The following is a 20,645-nucleotide window of genomic DNA, read 5'->3' on the forward strand; positions in this document are numbered from 1 at the left end:
CAACGTAATACAGGCATGCCAACATGTGTGCAGAAGCAAATATATGTTAGCCCTAAGTGCACCCAATACATCAACACATATAAGTCTCCAGCCTGAGTAACCCATGGTATTGTATTTCATCTTACAGTATTCATAAGTAATGCGAGTGGGAGTTCATCTAATCTAATTTTTCTACTATCTAAGGTGACAGGAAAGTTCTCAACTCAATCCACCACCACATATTGATCGTCAATGTCTTCTTCAGTATGATTGTCGTTGTCAAAGCCACTGCCATCCCCGCTATCGGAAGTATAATAGTTTCTCACCCACTGAAGATTTTCTTCTTCCGTCTCCCCCTCACCAAGCGTCGGAAAGAACTGAACTTCATCCATAAGGTCCGTCGGAGACTGGCTATTGGGGCGGGTGGGTTCCGCAAAGGGCTCTGCCTCGTGTTCTTCGATCCAGTCTTCAAATTCCCACCTAGGAGGGTCTAATGGCTGGACTGATGCAGCAAGGTCAATCTCCGACTGAGTGGCCCTGGGGGTGTCAGCCAAGCCGAGCCCAGTGTCCGGTGCCCCCGATCCATCCTTGGACCACGTCCAGCCGCAGTAGCGTAAGTGGTGTCGGTTGCAAGTGGAATGTAAGATAATCCGCGGGGCACAGCTGGTCTTGTTGACTCTCCCTGGGGGGCTCCAGGGGCTAAGCGGGGTGAGACTATCCGGGTTGTTATTGCCAGCGATAGGGACGACACGAGACGAACGGAAGACATCTGCCCGTGAAATGGTCTGTGTTTGTTGGTCCAGGTAGGGACCGGACCCAGGTATGTCCAAGAAGCCCTGCAAGGCACGGGTCCAAGCGCTCGTAACCTCGTCAGGGACTTGCCTGACCTTGTCAACTTCGTCGAGTATCGCACGCCCGAGCCCACTGACGACAGCCCCCAGCCACAGTGCTGCGATAGTTGGTCGACGGATCCTGCAGACGATAGCAAGCAGCTCTTCAAAAAGGCCAGGCTTGGCTCGAATTTCTTCTTCATCAGGAACCTCCCTCAAGATGGGATGCAGCCAGACACTGGCGAGACTCCGAGGCACCCCAGGTTCCCAGAACATTCCACTGAGAGCTGAAGTTAACCCATCTGGGTCGCAGCTCAGAGTCATGTACCAGGATAGGTCATAGAATTGTTCAAGCCAATATTTCGAGATGACAGACTGGTCTTGTACCAGGACGGGGGTTCTCATGCTTCTGCGCGTTGGATATGGGAGCTGTGCAATCGTCCTACGGAAATTGTGCGTAGGGAACGTCATGGCTGCTGTAAGAGCGACTTGAAATTGGTCGCCCAAGTCGTACTGGTGGGCAAAGTTGGCAAGGGCCCTGAATGCCTCTTCCGCCTTAAGGGGCTGGTCAGGGTTGTTCGCTGTGAGGCCGCCCACTCCTTGAATAGCAAAGGACACGGGGGCCGTCCCGGTCAGTGTCCAGGGCGTGAGGAATTCTCGTTCCCGGGCTTGTTCTTTAGAACTCCTCGAAGTGAGAATACCCCTCCAGCCCTGAGAACAAGCCAGGATCGTTGACGACCACAGAGCTATATCCCCATCTGTAGTGCAGATGTCGATTCTGACATCAACACCGGAAATTTGACAATCACGAAGGTTCTCCCAAAGGGGCGCTTTGGAGCCCGTATACTCCATGCGAGCGCCCTTTTTAAACAACTCCACCGCCCGGGCTGACATGATGTAGCACCATCCCAAAGTGAGCACTGCAAGATAGTTATGGTACGGTATCTTCTGACCTTGGGCACCTTTCCAGTAGTAGAAACTCCGATTTGCGAAATTGAAACCCGTTGGTTGCGAGATTCCAATTGGGAAAATCCGTGCTTCCCTAATCTTGTCATCGGCGATACCGCAGTCCTTGGGTCCTTCGGTCTTCCAATGCGCGCGTCCCTCCACGGCGAGTGACAGGTCTAGTGACCCCCCAAGGGTGACTGAGGTGGTCTCTTGTGGATTCACACATGGCTTAGGGACGTGCTGTAGCATGAATCGGGGGTTGGCCGCCTGAGGGGGAAGGCCAACTGTTTGGTTGTGGCGTGCGATGGCTGCAGCCTTATACCAGTACTTGCGACTCTGCTCCAGAGCCTCGTTTCTTTGGTCATCGGTGGGCTGGGAGGTATTAGGGTCATCGCCGAGGATCTATGCTCGATTGATTAGTTAAGCGCGTTTAGCAGATCAGCACACAGGCCTTGATCTCACCAAGTTGAAGTTCGGAGGATTCAAGTAGGGGAAGGTCATCTTGATGTATCGTCGGGGAGTGTGGAAGAGTTAAAGAGACTTGTGAGGTAGCGAGCGAGTAGCAATAAGAGTCAAAGGTTGAATGAGCGTAGGTTATGGATAATTGAGTACTGTATGCACTGATATAGAACTAAATGGAATTTGAAATGCGAGTATACGACTCGAGGCAGGGTAAAGTGGAAAGGGAGCTCTTCTAACATTTGACAAGCTAGAACAGCCCCCCAGACTAGATCTAGAAAGAGCCCAGCTTAACAGGGTCAACAGTCGCACCTTCCACGTTTGTCATGGATTCCTACCAAGGAGAGATCGGGAACGTCTGCACTCACCTAAAGACCGACAAACATCATGGATCGGTATATTCAAGTCTGTCTCAAAAGAACACCGTCACCGTACAGTGCCGTAGACGCTCTGGAAGAACCCAGCGAAGGCCTTCGCTCCATCTTCCCCAAATAGCATCTGGCCGTTATTATACGTTTCCTGTGCCTTCTCCTCGGTGCGTTCTAGCTGCTCCACCTCGAAATCCACGAGTAACGGGTCCAGTGCGCTGATAAATGAACCACCATTCTTCGCAACGGTCTCATGAGCTCTGATAATTGCATGTGCAAGCAACAGCGAGTCCCACATTGCTAGGTTGACGCCCTCCCCTGCCCATGGACACATCAAGTGCGCCGCATCGCCGACGAGCGTTACATTAGACTTGTGTTCCCACGAGGTTCCAATAGGTAGCGTGTATAGCGGTTTGATATCCAACAGGGCGCCGGGATTGTTGCTTGTCTCCTCCTCGCATGAGACGGCAACCAGTTCTTTGATGACAGGCCCAAACCGGCCAAGAAGGGTATCGTCTTGGAGGATTTTGCTTTTGGCAGCTGCTGCGGTACAACACGCAAGCCCCGACGAGGAAGGAAAGTCCTCGTCCGGCAGAGTGAGAAAAGTGTAGATGCGCGCTGCATTCTGCGATAAACGGTGCGACATGACTCCGTGCCGGAGACCAAGCGCTGAGAAGCTACCGCAGCCGATGAGCTCAGCCAGATGCGGATACTTTGCGAGCTGAGTTATGTTTGCGGTAATACTCTGCGTCCCTGCGTAATACGGTTTCACGTCCGTGAGTAGGCTACGGACGCGGGACCAGGCACCATCAGCACCGATGACTAGATCGAAGGGCAGTTTTCCATGTTGCCCAAAGTCCAGCTCGACTTCCATGCCGTTGGGTGTGGTTGAGGTAGTAGCAGAGAGGAGCTTGTGTCCCCATTTGATAGTGTGAGGTGGAAGATCGGTGGCCAAGAGGTTGGTCAGCGCATGGCGAGAGATTTCTGGGCGCCCACTCAGCTCTCCTTCATCTGTGTGTAGGATGTTTCCATCCTTGTCTGAGACCTTTTGCGCCTCGGAGCATTCGCCTGTGAGCTGAAGGAAGCGGCCGTATAACCCGCATTCTCGGATTGCAGCGAGGCCAGATTCCTCATGGAGATCGAGCATCCCAGAAGGTTTCGCCAATTCTGCGTCTGTTGGTTCCTGGCGGGCCTCAAATACTAGAAATGGGATACCACGCTTGTGAAGCAGAAGACCGAGGGTCAGTCCGGCTGGACCACCGCCGATAATGGCAATTCTTGGCTGTGATGGCAACATGTAGGAAGGGATTCTGTAGCTTGTATGCATATTATGGATTTGGAACAGTATAACTCGAACAGGAAGGCCCCATCTTATATTTGTATGAGTTCGGGTAATTGAAAGCCCCGAATTTCAGGGAGAATGCGTGTGTGTGCACTGTCGGTCTCTTCTAATGTCCGATACTGCGAGTCGGAGTATCAAGCTATTATTGAACTCCGAGAAGCTTACCTCCACGCCTTGAGACAGTTCAACTTCTGCCTAGACTAGGCTGAACAGCGAGAGCTGGGCCACTAGTGTCTCAAGTTGTCATCGGAAGTCTTCATGGCCGATAGATTCAGACCTTCTAGAACATTTCCATCCTCGATGGTGTTGTATCAAGATAATCCATTTCGAATCTTTCACTCGCGAGAGTATCGGAAGTGCAATTTGCGCTGTATACAGGATCCAGACAAACAGTTGACAAATGAAACGCTTTCGAAACACATCGCCAATATCTGTTATGCTCGTAAGGGGGCCTGGCCTTATAGTCGCCGCTTGTCTGCCAGAAGCTTCGCCGAGACGGCAAGTTGGGTCCTTCAGGCTTCATTCCGAAAATAAGAATCTTGTCTTCACAGATAGGGATTCGATAGAAACAAGCTGGACGACGTGGAATTCTCATGTTTGTTTGATGCCCTCATCTGATTTTACCGGGCAGAGTTTAGCATGATGAGAATATTGAGACGTAAGTGAAACACAGTGTCAAACATATCTACTACCGTAGGAGGGAAAACAGTAGAGGGTGTGCTTTGTGCAGTTGACTGTGGAGTGTGAATAACTTTTCCATGAAAGCCAAGAAGTCAACAGTCCAAGCCAAGCTTCTCCACCATTCGAACAGGGACGCCGCATTGCCGCAAAGATAGGCCCGTCCGCTCAGATCCACGTGAGTGATGGCGAAAGATAATTCGCAGGGTATAGCCAGGGACATGATGGAATTACTCTGGAGTCGTCTCAACGTGGTAGGAGGCATCTGACAGGAGACAAGAGTAGCCCCAACTTCCAAGGAACAGCAGCGCCTAGTGAAATCTAAACCCCGAGGACGGAAAGGTGGGACTTAATTTTCAGACAGTTGGCAAAACTGGGAAGTTGAAGTGAAGTGGACGGGCCGGCGGGCCAACACGAATGCGACTGGAGCTATTGAGCTGTTGTGCTTGCTAGCTGGCGTGATAATGGTGAGGTGGAAAAAGCAATTTCGACTTTTGAGGCTTCAGCGGGTTTGGCTTGATTGTTAATGTTATAGAGATGAAGACTGGCCGGTGCGACAATGCATTGTTCTTTGTCCTACAGTAGTCTGAAACTGGGGAGGATAGTTGGTGGACGGCAAACGCATGGTGTCAAGCCACACGGTCAATGGCAAGTTGAAGCATGGGCCCTTGACCCTCAAAATCCAAAGGCTGCCTCAACGGTTCCCGTAAATCACAATTGAGATGTGGGGAAAGGAAATTAGGCGTTGCGATAGCATCGGGAGACGGGCCAGACCTGATGGACAAGTCAAAGTGGCTGATCAAGCGAGATTAATCTAAAGTGAGATCATCCTGACGTCAAGGGCGTTTTGGCCTTCGCGACCGCGCTGTTGCTGGCAGAGGCTCGCAGAGAGCCTGGGGAATAAAGTCTACCCCATACTCACTGGTCAGGACTGCAGTTCGTTTATTAGGATGATTCAAGCCACACTTTCCTTGGAGGCAAAAAACAGAGTGAAACGATCGTAAAAATGTCTTAGAACTGTCAGAAGGGCATTGAGCCTAAGTTCCAATCGAAAACCTGAAAATAGCTTCAGTGTGGGGCCTGATTTCCAATGTTTTTGACGGATTTGATTAGCTCACTTTTAGACTCTGCTCTAGCAAATCATATTGCCAGCATTTTAGCCTCTGTTTCTATCTACGGAGTATGGTTCTTGGTCCGGTGGGTCAGGCACAAATTCAGGTTTCCAGAATCTCGAATGGAGAAGCACGAGATAATTCAGGCCTCTTGTTGTTGTTTGATGTTTGCGGTGGCAGGCTTATCTTTGGAGGCACTTGCGCGATGTTGTGTAATTCCCCATTGGAAATCTGGCTTACGTAATTCATCTGCCGCCCTCTCAAGAATAATGTAAACCGCTTTTGATCGGACGGATTTACTCCTAGTCGAGTCAGCGGAACCCGGGAGTATGCAACCAGTAATGCAGGACCATCACATTCCTCTCACAAAGATTCAATCCTGGACATATAACACCCAATGGCCCGAAAAAAAAAAACAGCACCTCTTTCTCAAGTTTCCGTCACCGCTGTACGTGGTACCATGTTCTATCATTGTCACTGAAGATCATTTAGACAATTCAGGATGAAGTATCCCTGGGATCGACAAGGTGGCGAACAAAGTGCCAGTGTGCCACACGGCCCAGACGGTCAGGGACCTTTACTCCGGGGGAAAGCCTGTGAGATTGAATCAAACCTGACCAGTGACCACGGCAAGTTTGCTGATGGGACCATCGAAGGTACCTCCACGACGGGAGCCAAGGGTATCCCGGATGCAATCAGCAGCTGCAAACAGCATAACCCGTTTCCTTCCCTGTCGAAATGCGCCGATCCCTACTCCGGAGAAAGCTTTGGCATGCGAGAATGAAGTACACTGCCCCCCCCTTCCCGAACATCATTTCCCTCCCCTCAGACAGTCCTGACTTCATACGATTACATTTGTATGAGATCAAAGCAAGAATGGGCCATGATTGAAGCGGTGCTCAACTGATCGCCTCCTGCACTGAATGCAGCAAGGACCATCATGCAACGATCATCCACCCAAGCTTGTCCTACCCATATCTGATCAGCCCGTTCGAGATGGGAGACACTCATGGCCGTCGGCGGGCGACTTGATCGGAGGCCACCCTTAAGGGGGTAACACCTGTCTCTCCGGGAACCGAATGAAATCCGAGAGGAGAGGAGGTCCTACGGAGTACATCTCACAGAGGGCTCAATGCTTACTCAGACGATATGCGCGGCTTGGAGCTGCAGGCGCGAAGAATGAGGGTGATCAAGATCTAAGAGCTACTCGATCGATTAGCTCGGTGTTTCGAAAAGATTACGGGAACCGGCTAGAAGGCGTAGAATGTCGAGGCTGGAATGGGGATGTATAAAAACGACTGCGGAATGAGTCCGGGCACTGGCTGAGTCTCGATTGTCTTGCAGGTGGGTTCGGTGACGGGAGGATGTGTTGCTCCTGCAGCCGATTTGCCTGGGCACCCCATTAGCGGGTGGCTGTCGTGTCTCAAACGCATAATCAGGATGATTCATTTGACGAGTCGCCCTTATAAATAGTGCGAGCTAGGCCAGAGTGTACGTAAATGCTACCACGCAAGAGCTCACGTCGACAGAAAGGAGAGGAGGGGGAAAAAGAAAAATCGTTGTCCAAGCCGACCGTTTGGATACAAATACCGAGTTCTGGCACTGCTGCACTAGCCACCCTCAACGTGTGATCTTCGTAGCATAAATCCCAAAGGAATAGTACTCGCGCCGTAGCCATTCACAAATTGCCAATCATCAACAATGATGCATTTAATTTCCAACTCCAATTAGACAGATTCTCAGTCGAGCTTCCGTCTCTTATTTTTTGGGAGGGGGAGAGCTTCAGGTACATACATTCTTCTGCTTTCCGCCATTCGTTTCCCCAGCTCCAGCGCACTGGCAGTATCGAGTGTTTTCGTTTTTCTTTTTCTTCGCTTGCAGCCTATCGCCCTCTGTCCGTTGAGTTGTCGCCTCCCTGGCTCCGTTTCCGGTTCGAGCTCTGGCGGGGATCCACGATTGTTAGAGAGAGGCTTGGAACAACAGCGACCCCAGCTGCGAAACAGGAAAAAAAAGAAAAAAGAAAGCGATACGCACGGCTCCATAACTTGAGGTTAGCTCTACTCTACTCCGTATCGGGCTGCCTTTCCGCCTGAACCTGGCCGTTTTCTTGCTTTCATCCTCATCCAGCAATCTCCAGTCAAGAATCTCTTGTCTCTCTCTTCGCCCTTCTCCTCAATCTTATCCCCTTCTCTCTCTCCTCCTCTCCTCTTGACCACAATTCCTTCCCTTCGTTTGTCCCCTTCCTCCGCCCTCCATATCCTCGTCCCCTCCCTTACCTTCGTTTGATCGTGCATTCTGTGGTTTTTTCCTTCTCTACCCACGGCGCATCAAAACCACCCTGGCTCCAATCACTGAATTGCGCTCCTTCGTTCTGGGATAAGCAGCGGTCATCGAATCCCTGGAATAACTGTTTTTTTTCAGTGACAATATCGTTCATCGCGTTTTTTTCAAGGCTTCTAGCTGGCGGGAACAGCTTCCTTCCATTTTTGATCGCTTGCCATGGCTCCTCCGCCGCGCCTGCGCATTTTGTCAGGTTAGTGACAGCTCTGGGAGCCCTGCTCGATCGATTCGATCTGGTGCCTCCAGCTTCCTCCAGCTTCCTCTGCTACACCTCGCATTTCATCGCAGCAGCCCCCTTTCTCACTCTTCCGGAAGCTCCGAAAATGGGCCGTCGTCTAACGAAATTCTGTTTAGTGGGCAGCAATGGCATCTCTGCGTTCCTCTCCTGGAGGCTCCAGGCAACCACATCCTGTGACGTGACGCTAGTCTGGAAGTCCGGATTCGAATCAGTATCTCAGTATGGAGTGTCTATGAAGTATGATTCCTCTGCACAACGTTCTGAATTACGCAACGGACGCTAACAGGCGTTTACCTAGATCGAAAACATTTGGAACAGAACGATTTAAGCCCCGTCATGGTGAGATCTTGATTGTTCAATACTTATATAATCGCGAGTCACTGATGACCACTCTTTGATTGCACAGTCGTCCGCACTCCGGAAGAAGCCGCGTCTCGTGAAAATGCATATGACTATGTTATCCTGTGTGTCAAGGCGCTTCCCGACGTCTACGATCTAGCCGCCGTGATTGAATCCGTCGTTACTCCCCAACATACGTGCATTTTGGTCAATACGTCAAATACTCTTGGTGTCGAATCGCACTTGGAACAGCGGTTTCCGACCAATGTTGTTTTGTCCTTGGTTTCGGGCGTCGAAATAGTCCAAACCGGACCGGCCGAATTCGAACACCTCAACTCGACAGAAATCTGGGTGGGATCTACGACAAGCCATTCCGGCATCCCTGAGGAGATTCAAAATGACATGGCTCAAGCGTTGGCGATGACACTATCATCGGGACAGGTTGACTGCAAGGTGTCAAGAAACATCAGGCAGGAGCAGTTTGAGCGTATGATAGGGTAAAGCTCTCTCTCTAACTTTCGGGTCTGTTTGTGTCGTTAACAGCTGCGCTTTCTAGGCCTATTGCATTCCATTCCGCAAGCGTTATGTTCGATACCGCCAGCCACAAACAACTGCTGGAGAAAGTGGGAGTTCGCCAATTGGTCTCCGATGTCATTCAGGAGCTAGTCGACTTGGCCAAGGCTTATGGATGCTCTTTTCCAGTCGACTTCAGCCAGAAGACGATTGATAAGATGACCGCCATCGATACTCCCAGCACAATGTATCAGGATTTCCAATCTCGACGCCCAATGGAAATCGAGACAAACCTCGGATCGCCTATCAAACTTGCCACTGAGTTGGGGGTCAAAATTCCCCGCATTGAGACTCTGTACGCTATGTTGCATCATATCAACACCACCAATTTGACCAAACCTCGAGACTCTCCGCCTCCCGCTATGGCTCAACTACCCCCGCGGGTTTCCTCAGTTCCGCCTCAAAGGAACGGCCCCATGCGTCCGCCCTCATCTGCCAGAGTCCCATCAGGGATGCTGCCGCCCAGACGAGGCCCTCCAACAATGTCGAGACCACCGAGCACCCAGCCTATACCTCACGGAGGTCGTATTCCCCGCGAGCCTTCTTTAGAAGGTCTCGAAGAATTTAGCCATCTGGTGCTCTATGACGATGCTCCAGACGGCGCGATGCCCCCGCCTGCTACAAACGGATACCACGATGTTTCTCCCAATGGCCCCGCTCCAGCAGCAGCGCAACTTGCATTGAGGGAGCGAGAGTTAGCCCTCCGCCAGCGGGAATTGATGCTCCGCGAACAAGAAATGGGTATGAGACGAGGGCCGCGCAGGCCACCTCCTCCGCGATCAGTTTTCGACGAAGAGGACGAAGACGACTACTTTGATCCTATGGAGAATATCCCGGTTCCGCACATTGACCCAGACAACGTGGATATGATGAGTATAACGTCGCGAAGAGCAAAAAAGGCTCCTAGCGCGAGCCAATTCCGCAAGAATCCCGAGATGAATATGATGAACGGAGGCAGATCTTCATCATCTTTCGGCCGGTACTTTGGGGGAAGGAAGCGTACTAGCGATCGCATCATGCAGGAAATCCCGGGTCTTCACGATTCTCTCATGGATAATCCAATGATGGCGTACTCTTCCAATCGCTACGGTGCTGTCGACAGAAACCAGATGCAGCAGGGTTCCCGCGCTAACTCCCTCACGGCCAGTCGAATGGGTGATTTGGGCCCCTATCCCAACTACCCTGGTAGTAGGCGGAACAGCCAATCTCCGGGAACACCATTTGGTGGTCCCGGACCCCGAATGGGCCGACCAGCTACTGCCCAAGAACATCCGCCCAGCGGCCCTCCTATGAATGGCCCCATGAATGGTCCTATGAATGGCAGCCACCCGTCGCCACCAGGAGCCATGCGAGCACCTGTGCCCCGGTATCCTCCTGGACAAGGAAATGCGGTAGGCCCGCAGCAAGTTGAGCAATATGGGGTGAGCAACCCGTACTCCGCCAAGGGTACTCCAAAACAAAGAAGTCTGACCGGAAGTGCGAGCGCCAGCGCGGAGAGTGGTGACAGCGGAGCTAGTGCCACCCTCGATTCCGAAAACTCGGCCCATAGCAGCCAGATCAGCCTGGGCCCGCAACAGACTGCGGCGCCTGTTCGTTAACCACGATGATACCCCCGGCGTCCCCGTTCCCTCTCCCTCGCATCGATCGAGCGAAATCCATCATTTACCCTTTCCTTTTCCCCCTTTACACGCCGAGCTTTCCAGCATTCATATTCTCTATTGTCTACCGAGAACCCCTTTCGCAGCGCTTGTTTACTTGCTATAAAGATTATCTTCTAATGAGATGCTTGACGAGGAGGACAAGAGCTGACTCCTGTCATACTCTGTTTCTGTTCTTTACATATACACAAGGGACATACGGGACGCGGCTGCTTCTGTTTGTTTTTTTTCCCCCTCTTGTTTCATCTCTGGGTGGGCGCATCTGGCTGGGTGTTTTTTTATCGCATGTGGTCATTTGTCTTTCATTCCTGCGACATTGTCTTATCTAATGAACACGGTGCCCGTCGTCCGGTTGACAGTACGGGTTTGACTCCTTGCAATTATACCAAACGCTTCTTCCAAACGCCAACAGTGAATCATTTTGACGATGACATATTACTGCTGTACACTATACTACTACTTTGTGGGGCAATCGTGACAGTTTCGACCTCCCATTTGCGCCTGACACCCTGTCCCCTGTTACTCTCTTTTTTCTTAGTCCCTATATCCCTCCCCTTCTTTTCTCGTCTTTTCCTGGACTGAATTTGGCGTTTAAAAAGAGCATTGATGTCTGATCCCGTCGAGTTGATCGTTCTGAACAGGCTGGTTTTTTGTATTCTTGCATGCTGTCTCATGAGGAGTCATGGCTGTCGAAGTTTACATATTTGATTGACAATAAACAATGATAGATCATTCGATCAAAAGTGTAATTGTGAGGTGATTCTACTTCTTAATGTTTATTTGCAAGAGTTGGAAGTAAAACATCGTTCACGTGACTTTGCGCCGTGCATAAACAAACAATCGACGGAAGCCGCCGGCCACTTCTCCGTCCATCTTCCCACTATCCACAACTTCAAGCTACAACATACCAACACGATGCCTCCATCACACCAGCACTCACATTCCCAATCTTACCCGCGCCATTCCGTCGTTCCCTCGTCGACCGCATCCTCCATGGGCAAGCCCTCTTCGATGTCCGCCGCCAAAACACGCCAGTATGCACACCTGCATTCCCAGCTCGCCCAGCTAAATGCGCATCTAGCAGATACCGAGAACCTTCTGCGAATGACAGCTATCCAGGCGGAGGATATGCGCTTTTTGGGCGGTTATGTCGGCGCTCTCTTTATGGGATCTGCGAAGGTCCTTGGGGAGGAGGGGGTTAAAGGGGGGAGCACTTCAGAACAGCAACAGCCTGGTGAAGAGAAGTAGTAAGCGACCATTCAAGACTACGAATTGCCCGCCCAGAAAGGTTGGTCGATGCTCCTCTTTACATTTTAATAACTTAATGTCTCTGACAATGTATGGGTTAGAGAAGATTTCAGTTGTTTCAGTTGTCCACGACGAAACCTCCGCCCAAAATTATTGCCGGCTCGTCGATGCTATTGTGCTCATAACTAGAATCGCAGTCAAAACTTGTCTCAAGGCTCGTGGTTGGCTCCGCTTACCTCAGTGTGCCTACTCCTCCGGCCTCTAGAATCAGCGCAGTCTCCGTCAGTGGCCGTCCCGTCCAGCGCATCGCAAATGCACGAAGGATATGACCGTGCGCGACTATAAGGACGTCGCCGCCCTCGCTCTCGCCCGACTCGAGACACGGATTGTGGTACTTTTCCCTGATCTCGGCGATCAATGCGTCGAGTCGTTTAATGACGTCTTCGGGGGATCTGATAGCTAGTGAGCAACTTCCGCTGTACAAAGGGACTGCATGAATGATAAACAAGCGGGTTGGGTGCGTCTTACTCTCCACCAGGACAACCGTCCCGCCAAATATCCCAAGAACCCTCACCGCGCTCTGCCCTCTGTTCCCGAATTTGCTTGCTCGTCAACCCCTCGTAGTCACCGTAGTCCCACTCGCGAACGGCCTCGGTGACTTCGACTTTTGCGCCGGTTCGGATCGGCTCCTCGTTCTCCGACTTTCGCTTCTCCGTCCAGGGGAGTCTCTCTCTGCATCCGATCTCGAGAAGTTCCAGCGTTCGTTGCGCACGGGTGCGGGGGGAGACATATCTAAAGAAAGCGCTCTCAGTACCCGAGGATATACACATGAATTGATCCTCAAGACATACACATGAACCAACTTCTTCGGTGCGATGAGCCTGTCATTCCCAACCAGCGCCTTTCCCGTAGCCTTGATCCGCTTCTCACCGTTCTCCGTTAGAGGCAGATCTGTAATTCCGGTGTGCCGGCCATTGAGCGACCATTCGGTTTCGCCGTGGCGGACAATGAAGCAGCGAGGAGCCATTGTGTAGAACTCTACTTATGAGAGCGAATGGGCAAGTCACTTCGGAGTAGCGAGGAGTTGAGGTAAAAAGGGTGAAACTGGGAGAACGTGGGGTCCCGGTGAGCCTTGTTATACAGTCGGCCGAGGTGGGGTTGCGTCATGGAAATTGGCTTTGGATCTGGTCTTGTTCTTGTCGCAGGCTAGGTAATCATTACTCATTGCTCCATAAGGCTTGATCAATCCCATGATGTCCTTTATGCGACTCTTTCCCAGCAAAACTGCAGCCTCCATCCCGACAAAATAGATGTTTAGTCGAGCTTGACAATACTCCCTCTCAACTGACCCTCGATGAAAGCTTCAATGACTAAGCACATGTACAGCATCTTTTGGGCAAAAAGCTCACATCCCCAAAGCCATAACATAACATGGAAGAACCAGAATGGGAAAGGCCAAAAACTCCCAACGAGATGTAGCCCGGCTCTCTGGCAAACCACTCTCCGAGACACTTGAGCCATCGTCTGTCCTGCGCACGAATCCAGGAACAGAGGAGGGGCAGGAGGGGCAATGGGTTACCTCGCCGGATCTTACAGAGTATGGACTCTCTTTCAGCACCGATAATGTCCAGGAGACTACGTTCTTCCTATTGGCGAACCCAGGTCTAAACTCAACGGTGCTGTTTCGAGCGGATATCCTGTTTGATACGGGTACGGGAACTGAAGCATCTCGAGGTGAGGGGAATTGCGGCACGCCGCTTCCCGCAAGAGATGTACCAGAGTTCGAGTTGAGCAGGACGATCGTGAGAAGATTAATTCCGAGAAACTCGCAGCTTGATCGGCCGTTGGACCAGACCTGCCATTTTTATCGGTCTCCCACTGCTGCTGCTGGCATGGATGGAACAGAGCAGAAGCGGTTCTTGGCCATTTATACGCCCCATGTCTCGAGTAAGGAGGAATTACCATACTATCACCCGATGCTGCAGTCTCTGGCATTCCTATACGATGCTTCTTCTCCCCCCTCAACCCCAACAGACCCAAAACCAGAGACACCGGCAGGGGTAATGTCCATCCACATCCTCCCCTGGCAACCCGAACCCGTACACAATCGCCTAGAGCGCACGCTATCCAAACTTCTAGACGTGCAAATCCGCCTCACAAAGCGCCGTCTCACCGAAACACCCACAGCTCGCAGTCCCTACACGCCTATCAAGGACAATGTCATTCCACGACATAGAGTGCAGGACACCTACTCGCGACTCAAGACCAGGTACGCGGCCGAGCTGTGCAGCCGCTGGGTTGAGAGCACGGAGCCTAGCAAGCATGTCTTTGAGGATCTAGGTGTTGCCGCGTTTCTGATTGAGTTCTGGAGGGAGATGTATGGGTGTGTCCCAGTGGATGAGAGACAGGATTCTTCTACGACTGAGAGCGGACGCGCTGAAGGCGTGGAGAGTAGGGAGCTGGACTCGGACTTGAGCTCGAGCTCGAAATTCCCCGGCTTCGTCGACATCGCCTGCGGAAACGGCGTACTTGTCTACATCCTCCTCCAGGAGGGATACCCAGGCTGGGGCTTCGACGCGCGCCGCCGGAAAACCTGGGACATATTCCCAGCCTCTGTGCAGGAGTATCTGCGGGAGGAAATCTATATCCCGAAGCCCTTTGCCGATGAACTCTCTTCGCCGCAAGATCTCAACCTTCCAGGTCTCAAGGGTATAAAAACACACAGCGCCACCCCACCAACTTTGCCCAGAACCACATTCATCATCTCAAACCACGCCGATGAACTTACTCTCTGGACACCTCTCCTCGCCGCGATTCTCAACCCCACACACCCGCAACCCTTCCTTGCAATCCCCTGCTGCTCGCATTCCCTCTCCGGTGCGAGATATCGATATCCGCCGCAGACCAGCAGCACGTCTAAAGAGAAAGAAAGCACCACAGAATCAGGAATTGGAGAAGGCCCTGGCTCAGGGCCTAAATCAGGCGACCTAAAAGCCCTCCGCGCATCCAAACTCACCGCCTCAACGCCGGGTTCCGCCGCATTCAATAAGTCGAGCTACGGCACGCTGACTGAGAAACTTGTTTCTCTTGCGGCGGAGGTGGGGTACAACGTTGAGAAGACGTTGTTGAGGATTCCGAGTACGAGGAATATTGGGGTTCTTGGGCGAATGACGGCGGTGGATGGGGTCGGGGAGGATGAGGAGGAGATCCTTGATAGGGTTAGCGAGATTGTGGCTCGGGAGTGTGCGCGTGATGGGGGGTTAAATCTTGCTGCGAGGGCCTGGGTTGAGAGGGCGGTTGGGTTGACGGCCGCCGGCGGTGGTTGTGGTGCGAATGGGCAGAGTCATGCGCATGTTTAAGGCTGGATCCCATCACGGCTGTTTATGCATGGTGCGGATATAGAGACAGATAAAAGCAAGATACCCGGATACTTTAGCTTCTGAGATTACAGATACTTTCAATCAGTTGGTGGATGAGATAATGATGTACATTGATTGGGGACTTTAGCTGCTCTAGATACAAAGAGGAATGACTGATCTATGAACACAGAGATAATCGCAAGCTGGCTCCCAAGATACCCAAACTCCGGATAAAGTACAAGGCACAAAACCAGAAGATGCCTGTAGAGCGGTCTAGATAGCATTAGTAGAACCGGCCTGAGGCTGCGAGGCCTCCCATTTTCTAACGATCGATAATATGACAAATTCTCCAGTGTAGATGCATATAGTAGGTAGTAGCGTCGAAACATTAATCGGTAACTGTGAGAAGAGATAGCGTGGCGGTATGGTAAAATCATGCAGAACCCCCATTTGAGACATCAGATTCCGGCCGTGAAGCGGAGTCTGCGCCTTTAGGCGTGGCATCGCGTGCCTTCGACGCAGACCCGCCGAGCGCACGTTTCAAAGACGCCGCTCGATTCTTCGCCGCTTCAGACGCAGCAGACCGGGCCGCCGCCGCCGCCGCGGCGCTATCCTTAAGCCGCTTCATACGTTCCGCTCTCCCCTCGCCGGGAAGACCGCCCCAAACAGGCTCGATGGAGTCAGCGCGCCAGTTTGCCCGGTGGGCTGGGAGCGCGTTGTGGAGGGGGATCATGGGGCCGCCGCCGGCGCCGGCCTCACCCCACATGCGGACGCGTTGCAGCTTACGTAGCTTTGCGAGGCCGTAAACGCAGACGAGCGCGGAGATGGCGAAGCAGGTTATGGAGACGGCGCCGAAGCCGAGGTCGGATTCTTCAATGAAGTTTTTCAGGTTCATGCCGTACAGAGCGGAGAAGAGTGTTCCTGTTGCGAGGCCGAGGGTGCCAATGCTGACTTTTAGGTCAAGAAGCATGAGGGAGTTGCGGTTTGCGTCGAGGATGGCTTTTACTCTGTTTGGTTTAGTGGTTGGTCTAGAAGTGAGTAGGAGCTTCAAGGCTTACACTTCTTCCGTGTTGCGGATACTGGTCACAAGATTGCCGCTGGCTTGCACGATTTCGTCACATACTTTATGATACGACTCGAGGAGCATCTCGACTTCCTGATGATCCTGTTCCTCTCGATGAACACCCTTTGATCTCTCCGACAGATACATGGAGGCGAGGTCGTCATCCGCCTCCAGCAGATCGTCGATAGCATCACGAACAAGCCGTGCCTTCTGCTCAAACGTTCCCAGCTTCTTCGAATAAATAAGCAGATGTCGGAGTTTATCCCTGTCAATGTCCTCTTCCAGAGCCCGCAGGACTCGTACAACCGGTTCCCGGACGCCGTTGAATTCCTCTTCTAAGCCAGTGGTGACGCTAATAAGCACCGCTTCCAGAGCTCTAAATTCATAAGGCAGAGCACCCGCACCCTGTGTCTGTTTCTGTCGTAATTTCCCTTCCAAGTCATACACGAACAACGACTGCATGTAGGAGTCGGTCGACCCATACGCATCAAAGACCAAGACGCGGTCAGCTTTGATGAGTACGCGGAGATGGAGAAGGTTTATTAGGATAGTACTCGGTCGCACGAAAATATGAGGCAACGTCGAGGAATCGATTTTTCTGAGGTCCCGAGGAAGAAGGCCGTACTATACAGAAAGTTAGCGGCCATCATACTTTAGGTCATCCCGCTCACCTTTGCGATCAGCTCGCTCTTCTTGAAATCCCCGTTCATCAGTGTCACATTCCCGTTCAGATCAAACTCTGTACATCGAAGTCGCAGTTCGTTGGAAGCTTTTGCTGCAAGAGCCCGCGCGAGGCTTAAGTTCCCTTCTGATCCATCGTCAAGCAGCGTAGGCCCGACACGGTTCTCTGCAGCCGGCGCGTTCTTCCTAGATCCCCAGAGGCTTCGCAAGAGAAGGCAGCTCCTTGTAGAAGAGAACGCCCGGGAGGGTGGTAATCGAGACAGTGAAGGAAAGTCTTTCGAGGTGGCCGGTGAAGCAAAACGTCGTGCAGCGATGCGGCGTCCTGTCGCAGGACTCACGTTCGAGACGAGCCGTGTCTGGACTGACAACACATCAAGCGACACCCGCGAATGTCCCTTCGGCGACACTGAATTAGATGATCGAGTCGGGGGCTTGGGCGAAGCATGACGGCATGCCGATGGCAGGTTCCTTGTGGGCAAGGCCGACTGGGCGCGCAGAAACCGAAGAAGTGAGGCTGAAGGAGCGGAGGGTTTCAATGGCGGGTTTGAGAGCATTTCTGCTGGGTAGTATTGACGGAGGAACCGGCAGCGATTGTGCTGCCCTTGGTTTTCTGGTAATCTCGCATCCACACGTCTCCCGCTTTTTCTGGCTTGGAGTTGTTTCGGATCGACTTTCCGCTCTTCGGATTTTCCGCATACAATGTCAGGGCGGATCAACTCTAATCCGGCTCCGCTCATATACTTCGAAGCGTTCGAGACTTTGACATAACAGTTATCTTTGATTTCTCTATACAAGTTTGACGCTATGAACCAGATTTTGAGCCCCGATGAATGCCGATGACCGTTCAATCGCTGAAAGATGGGTTTTCAATGCTCGAACGCGGACAAGACAGACACACGCCTCCATTCAAGGACTTCGCAACCGATATATAACAGACCAGAGAGGGAAACCCGGAGAAATACAGTCGAACATAGGTATCAAGAACAAAATACACGAGACATTCAATAGTGTGCATTGGAAAGGGAACCAATTTGTCCATCGCTCACCAATCGTCGTCGTCGTCCTTCTCGTCGTCTGTATTCTGTTAGCGAGATTCATATCTGAAGGAAGTAGTGACTTACCGCTGCCGCTGACTTTCTGCTTTCTCTTCGCTAGGGCATCTTGCAACGCTCCGGCTAATCCTCCCTGAGGACCGACACCCGAACTAGGAGTTGCTGCCGCAGATGATTCATTAGCCCCTCCCGGGACCATGGCTGCACTCCGATCCCTCTTATCCGAGTCTTTAACCTTTCTCAGCCCACCACCGCTTGATGCTCGAATAGCTGCCATCAGGTCACTCCTATCTCCACTAGCTTGAGGCAACGGGGGTGTTGCACCCCCAGGAGGTGGGGGAGGTGGTGGTGCGCCAGCTCCAGGAGGAGGAGGGGGGGGAGGTGGTGCACCTGCTCCTGGAGGTGGCGGAGGCGGTGGTGGAGGGGCAAAGCCTCCTGGTGCTGGAGGAGGGGGAGGGGGAGGGGGTGGAGGGCCAGAACTGGCTGGTGGAGGTGGCGGCGGAGGAGGTGGGATGTTTGAAACTGGACGCGCTGGAGGAGCATGGGCCGCAGGTGGCGGTGGAGGAGGCGGAGGCGGCGGAGCAGCGCTTGCCGATGGAGGTGGTGGAATAGGCCGTGAGGCACCAGGTACCGGAGGAGGTAAGGGTGGAGGTTGCGAGGCCGGGCTTCTTGGTGGTGGAGGAGGAGGACCTGGCGCTGCGGCATTGGGAACCTTCGGAGGAAGTTGTGGCGGGGCTGCAGGGCTCACTGTACGAGGCGGAGGAGGTGGAGGACCTGGGGCTAATGGGCTTCGACTGGGAGGAGCCGGAGGAGCTGACACCTTCCGCTCCCCTTGGAACGGGGGAGGAACCCCAAACCGAGGTGCTCCATCATCCATTGGAGCTTTCGGCGGCCGGGGCGGAGGTGGGGGCCCGGGCCCTGGATTAGCGCCTGACGCCGCTCGCGGGCGGGCAGGCGGAGCGGGGCTAATTGTATGGGCAAATTTACCAGCATCTGCGATGGGCGGCGGCGCGCGAAACCTCATCCGCGGCGGTGAGGGCTCTCGAGGAGGTGTTGGAGCCGCATCTTCCTCCGGCTTGGCTGGAGTCTTGCGTGATGGTGGTGGTGGTGGAGGGGGCGCACCGCGACGACTACCCGCACTGTTGCCGGTGTTTTGGGGGCTGAGGGCGCCAGCCTTCGGGGCAGGTGGTGCGGAAGGAGGAGGTGGTGGTGGGGGCGCTTTTCCTCTTCTTTGGTCGTCGGGTGGTGTCACAGATTCTGGTTCGCTGGCCTGCTTTTGCTCAATATACGATTTTATGAAGTCAGCGTTCTCTGCAATCTGGTCTTCAGTGAAACCCATCTGCTCAAGCTCGGCTAGTACACCCTTTATTTGAGGATCACTAGTGTCAAATGGTAACTCCTTGCGTGGAGGGGTAGCGGCCGGAGGAGGTGGCGGCGGGGCGACCTGAATTGACGGTGCAGGGGGCAATTCCACTGGGATTGCTGGGGGCGCGTGTGAGGCCAAAGACGACCGGTGTCCTAGCAGGCTGCCGAATAGCGACCGGCCTGACTTCCCATTGGCAACGGGGGTTGGACCTTGCCCTCGTGTCGAGGCGAAAGGAGTCTGGCGTGTCTCTTTGCTTCCATTCTTTTCTCTCTCTATCATCTTCTTGATGAACGTCTTTGCCTCTTTCTCATCCGCGAAGGAGAGAGCCGCGGGGCAATCGTCCAGCTCGAAGGTGTGGAAGAATGTTCGGTCTTGATTATACTGGAAGTTCTCGTAGATTTCTTGATCCCAGATGACGCCTTTCCCTGCAGGCTGCACCTCACGGAGACAATGCACCATCAGCAAGTGTTTCGTAAGGAGACGAGGGCCTAGCACTCACCGATACATCCACCAGCTTCAACCAGAACGTGCGCCCGACCAAGTCGTTCGCCAGCACAACAGCGCCCTGTAAACCAGTATATGTCCATCTGTGCGGATCTGGATAAGCCACATATAGTCGCGCAACCGCTACTGCATGTATCTTATTCGCCGGCTTCGGGACATTTCTCTTCACCGTCTCCTTGTCGGCGTCGCTGAGGATACTCGGCATGTCGGATCAAGTGGGATGTGGACAAAATCGCGAGTTCCGGAAATATGGGAGATTGAAAGAATACGAGCTTTGATTTAGCTCCAGGGAAACATCTCAGGTATGATGCGAGAGCCTGGCAGCGGGGACGGTTCGTTTCTAGAGCCAGAAGGTAGCTGAACCTGTCAGCGGGCGGGCGGCCGGTCGAACTTGAGGAATCGAGTCTTCACTTAGAAACTCAATTATACCAGAATATGGCGGTGTATGAGAGGAGAAGTTCCAGGTAAGATTATGAAAGAGGAGCGCAGGTCGGCTGGATTGAGTGAG

The 20,645-nt window shown here is 52.8% G+C and overlaps 10 protein-coding genes across 10 annotated transcripts; 4 read left to right on the top strand and 6 right to left on the bottom strand.

Moving 5' to 3' along the window:
* Window positions 1-203: 203 nt before the first annotated feature.
* On the bottom strand, window positions 204-2,258 carry BJX68DRAFT_268710 (uncharacterized protein; the record flags this gene model as incomplete). Its single annotated transcript, XM_071046162.1, has 2 exons — window positions 204-2,159; window positions 2,220-2,258. 2 exons carry the CDS (start codon window positions 2,256-2,258, stop codon window positions 204-206), a joined length of 1,995 nt encoding a protein of 664 aa, XP_070897046.1.
* A 152-nt stretch (window positions 2,259-2,410) lies between these two features.
* BJX68DRAFT_125966 (FAD-dependent oxidoreductase) lies at window positions 2,411-4,058 on the bottom strand. Its single transcript, XM_071036200.1, has 2 exons — window positions 2,585-4,058; window positions 2,411-2,505 (listed from the first exon to the last, which is right to left on the bottom strand). The coding sequence occupies exon 1, from the start codon at window positions 3,909-3,911 to the stop codon at window positions 2,643-2,645; it is 1,269 nt and encodes a 422-aa protein (XP_070897047.1). The 5' UTR covers window positions 3,912-4,058; the 3' UTR covers window positions 2,411-2,505; window positions 2,585-2,642.
* A 3,252-nt stretch (window positions 4,059-7,310) lies between these two features.
* On the bottom strand, window positions 7,311-7,873 carry BJX68DRAFT_126026 (uncharacterized protein). The gene has a single exon (XM_071036201.1). The coding sequence runs from the start codon at window positions 7,756-7,758 to the stop codon at window positions 7,456-7,458; it is 303 nt and encodes a 100-aa protein (XP_070897048.1). The 5' UTR covers window positions 7,759-7,873; the 3' UTR covers window positions 7,311-7,455.
* Window positions 7,874-8,379: 506 nt separating this feature from the next.
* BJX68DRAFT_268712 (ketopantoate reductase PanE/ApbA-domain-containing protein) lies at window positions 8,380-10,804 on the top strand (the record flags this gene model as incomplete). The annotated part of the gene is made up of 4 exons (XM_071046163.1): window positions 8,380-8,531; window positions 8,593-8,633; window positions 8,701-9,120; window positions 9,177-10,804. The coding sequence occupies 4 exons, from the start codon at window positions 8,380-8,382 to the stop codon at window positions 10,802-10,804; spliced, it is 2,241 nt and encodes a 746-aa protein (XP_070897049.1).
* On the top strand, window positions 10,597-11,237 carry BJX68DRAFT_126054 (uncharacterized protein). The gene is made up of 2 exons (XM_071036202.1): window positions 10,597-10,627; window positions 10,723-11,237. The coding sequence occupies exon 2, from the start codon at window positions 10,810-10,812 to the stop codon at window positions 11,191-11,193; it is 384 nt and encodes a 127-aa protein (XP_070897050.1). The 5' UTR covers window positions 10,597-10,627; window positions 10,723-10,809; the 3' UTR covers window positions 11,194-11,237.
* Window positions 11,238-11,779: 542 nt separating this feature from the next.
* On the top strand, window positions 11,780-12,112 carry BJX68DRAFT_268713 (DASH complex subunit HSK3 family protein; the record flags this gene model as incomplete). Its single annotated transcript, XM_071046164.1, has 1 exon — window positions 11,780-12,112. One exon carries the CDS (start codon window positions 11,780-11,782, stop codon window positions 12,110-12,112), a length of 333 nt encoding a protein of 110 aa, XP_070897051.1.
* A 75-nt stretch (window positions 12,113-12,187) lies between these two features.
* Window positions 12,188-13,348, bottom strand: BJX68DRAFT_126107 (histidine phosphatase family protein). Its single transcript, XM_071036204.1, has 4 exons — window positions 12,964-13,348; window positions 12,641-12,904; window positions 12,349-12,564; window positions 12,188-12,297 (listed from the first exon to the last, which is right to left on the bottom strand). The coding sequence occupies exons 1-4, from the start codon at window positions 13,137-13,139 to the stop codon at window positions 12,231-12,233; spliced, it is 723 nt and encodes a 240-aa protein (XP_070897052.1). The 5' UTR covers window positions 13,140-13,348; the 3' UTR covers window positions 12,188-12,230.
* Window positions 13,250-15,687, top strand: trm44 (tRNA (uracil) methyltransferase). Its single transcript, XM_071036203.1, has one exon. It carries the CDS (start codon window positions 13,558-13,560, stop codon window positions 15,469-15,471), a length of 1,914 nt encoding a protein of 637 aa, XP_070897053.1. The 5' UTR covers window positions 13,250-13,557; the 3' UTR covers window positions 15,472-15,687.
* Window positions 15,600-17,862, bottom strand: BJX68DRAFT_241003 (CorA family magnesium transporter). The gene is made up of 3 exons (XM_071040772.1): window positions 17,206-17,862; window positions 16,530-17,158; window positions 15,600-16,478 (listed from the first exon to the last, which is right to left on the bottom strand). Exons 1-3 carry the CDS (start codon window positions 17,767-17,769, stop codon window positions 15,905-15,907), a joined length of 1,767 nt encoding a protein of 588 aa, XP_070897054.1. The 5' UTR covers window positions 17,770-17,862; the 3' UTR covers window positions 15,600-15,904.
* Window positions 17,863-17,973: 111 nt separating this feature from the next.
* BJX68DRAFT_241005 (WASP family protein) lies at window positions 17,974-20,642 on the bottom strand. Its single transcript, XM_071040773.1, has 3 exons — window positions 20,133-20,642; window positions 18,337-20,065; window positions 17,974-18,289 (listed from the first exon to the last, which is right to left on the bottom strand). Exons 1-3 carry the CDS (start codon window positions 20,340-20,342, stop codon window positions 18,258-18,260), a joined length of 1,971 nt encoding a protein of 656 aa, XP_070897055.1. The 5' UTR covers window positions 20,343-20,642; the 3' UTR covers window positions 17,974-18,257.
* Window positions 20,643-20,645: the final 3 nt, after the last annotated feature.

Source organism: Aspergillus pseudodeflectus (genome assembly GCF_044049435.1).
Source record: "Aspergillus pseudodeflectus strain CBS 756.74 chromosome Unknown BJX68scaffold_33, whole genome shotgun sequence".
NCBI classification, from domain to species: Eukaryota; Fungi; Ascomycota; class Eurotiomycetes; order Eurotiales; family Aspergillaceae; genus Aspergillus; species Aspergillus pseudodeflectus.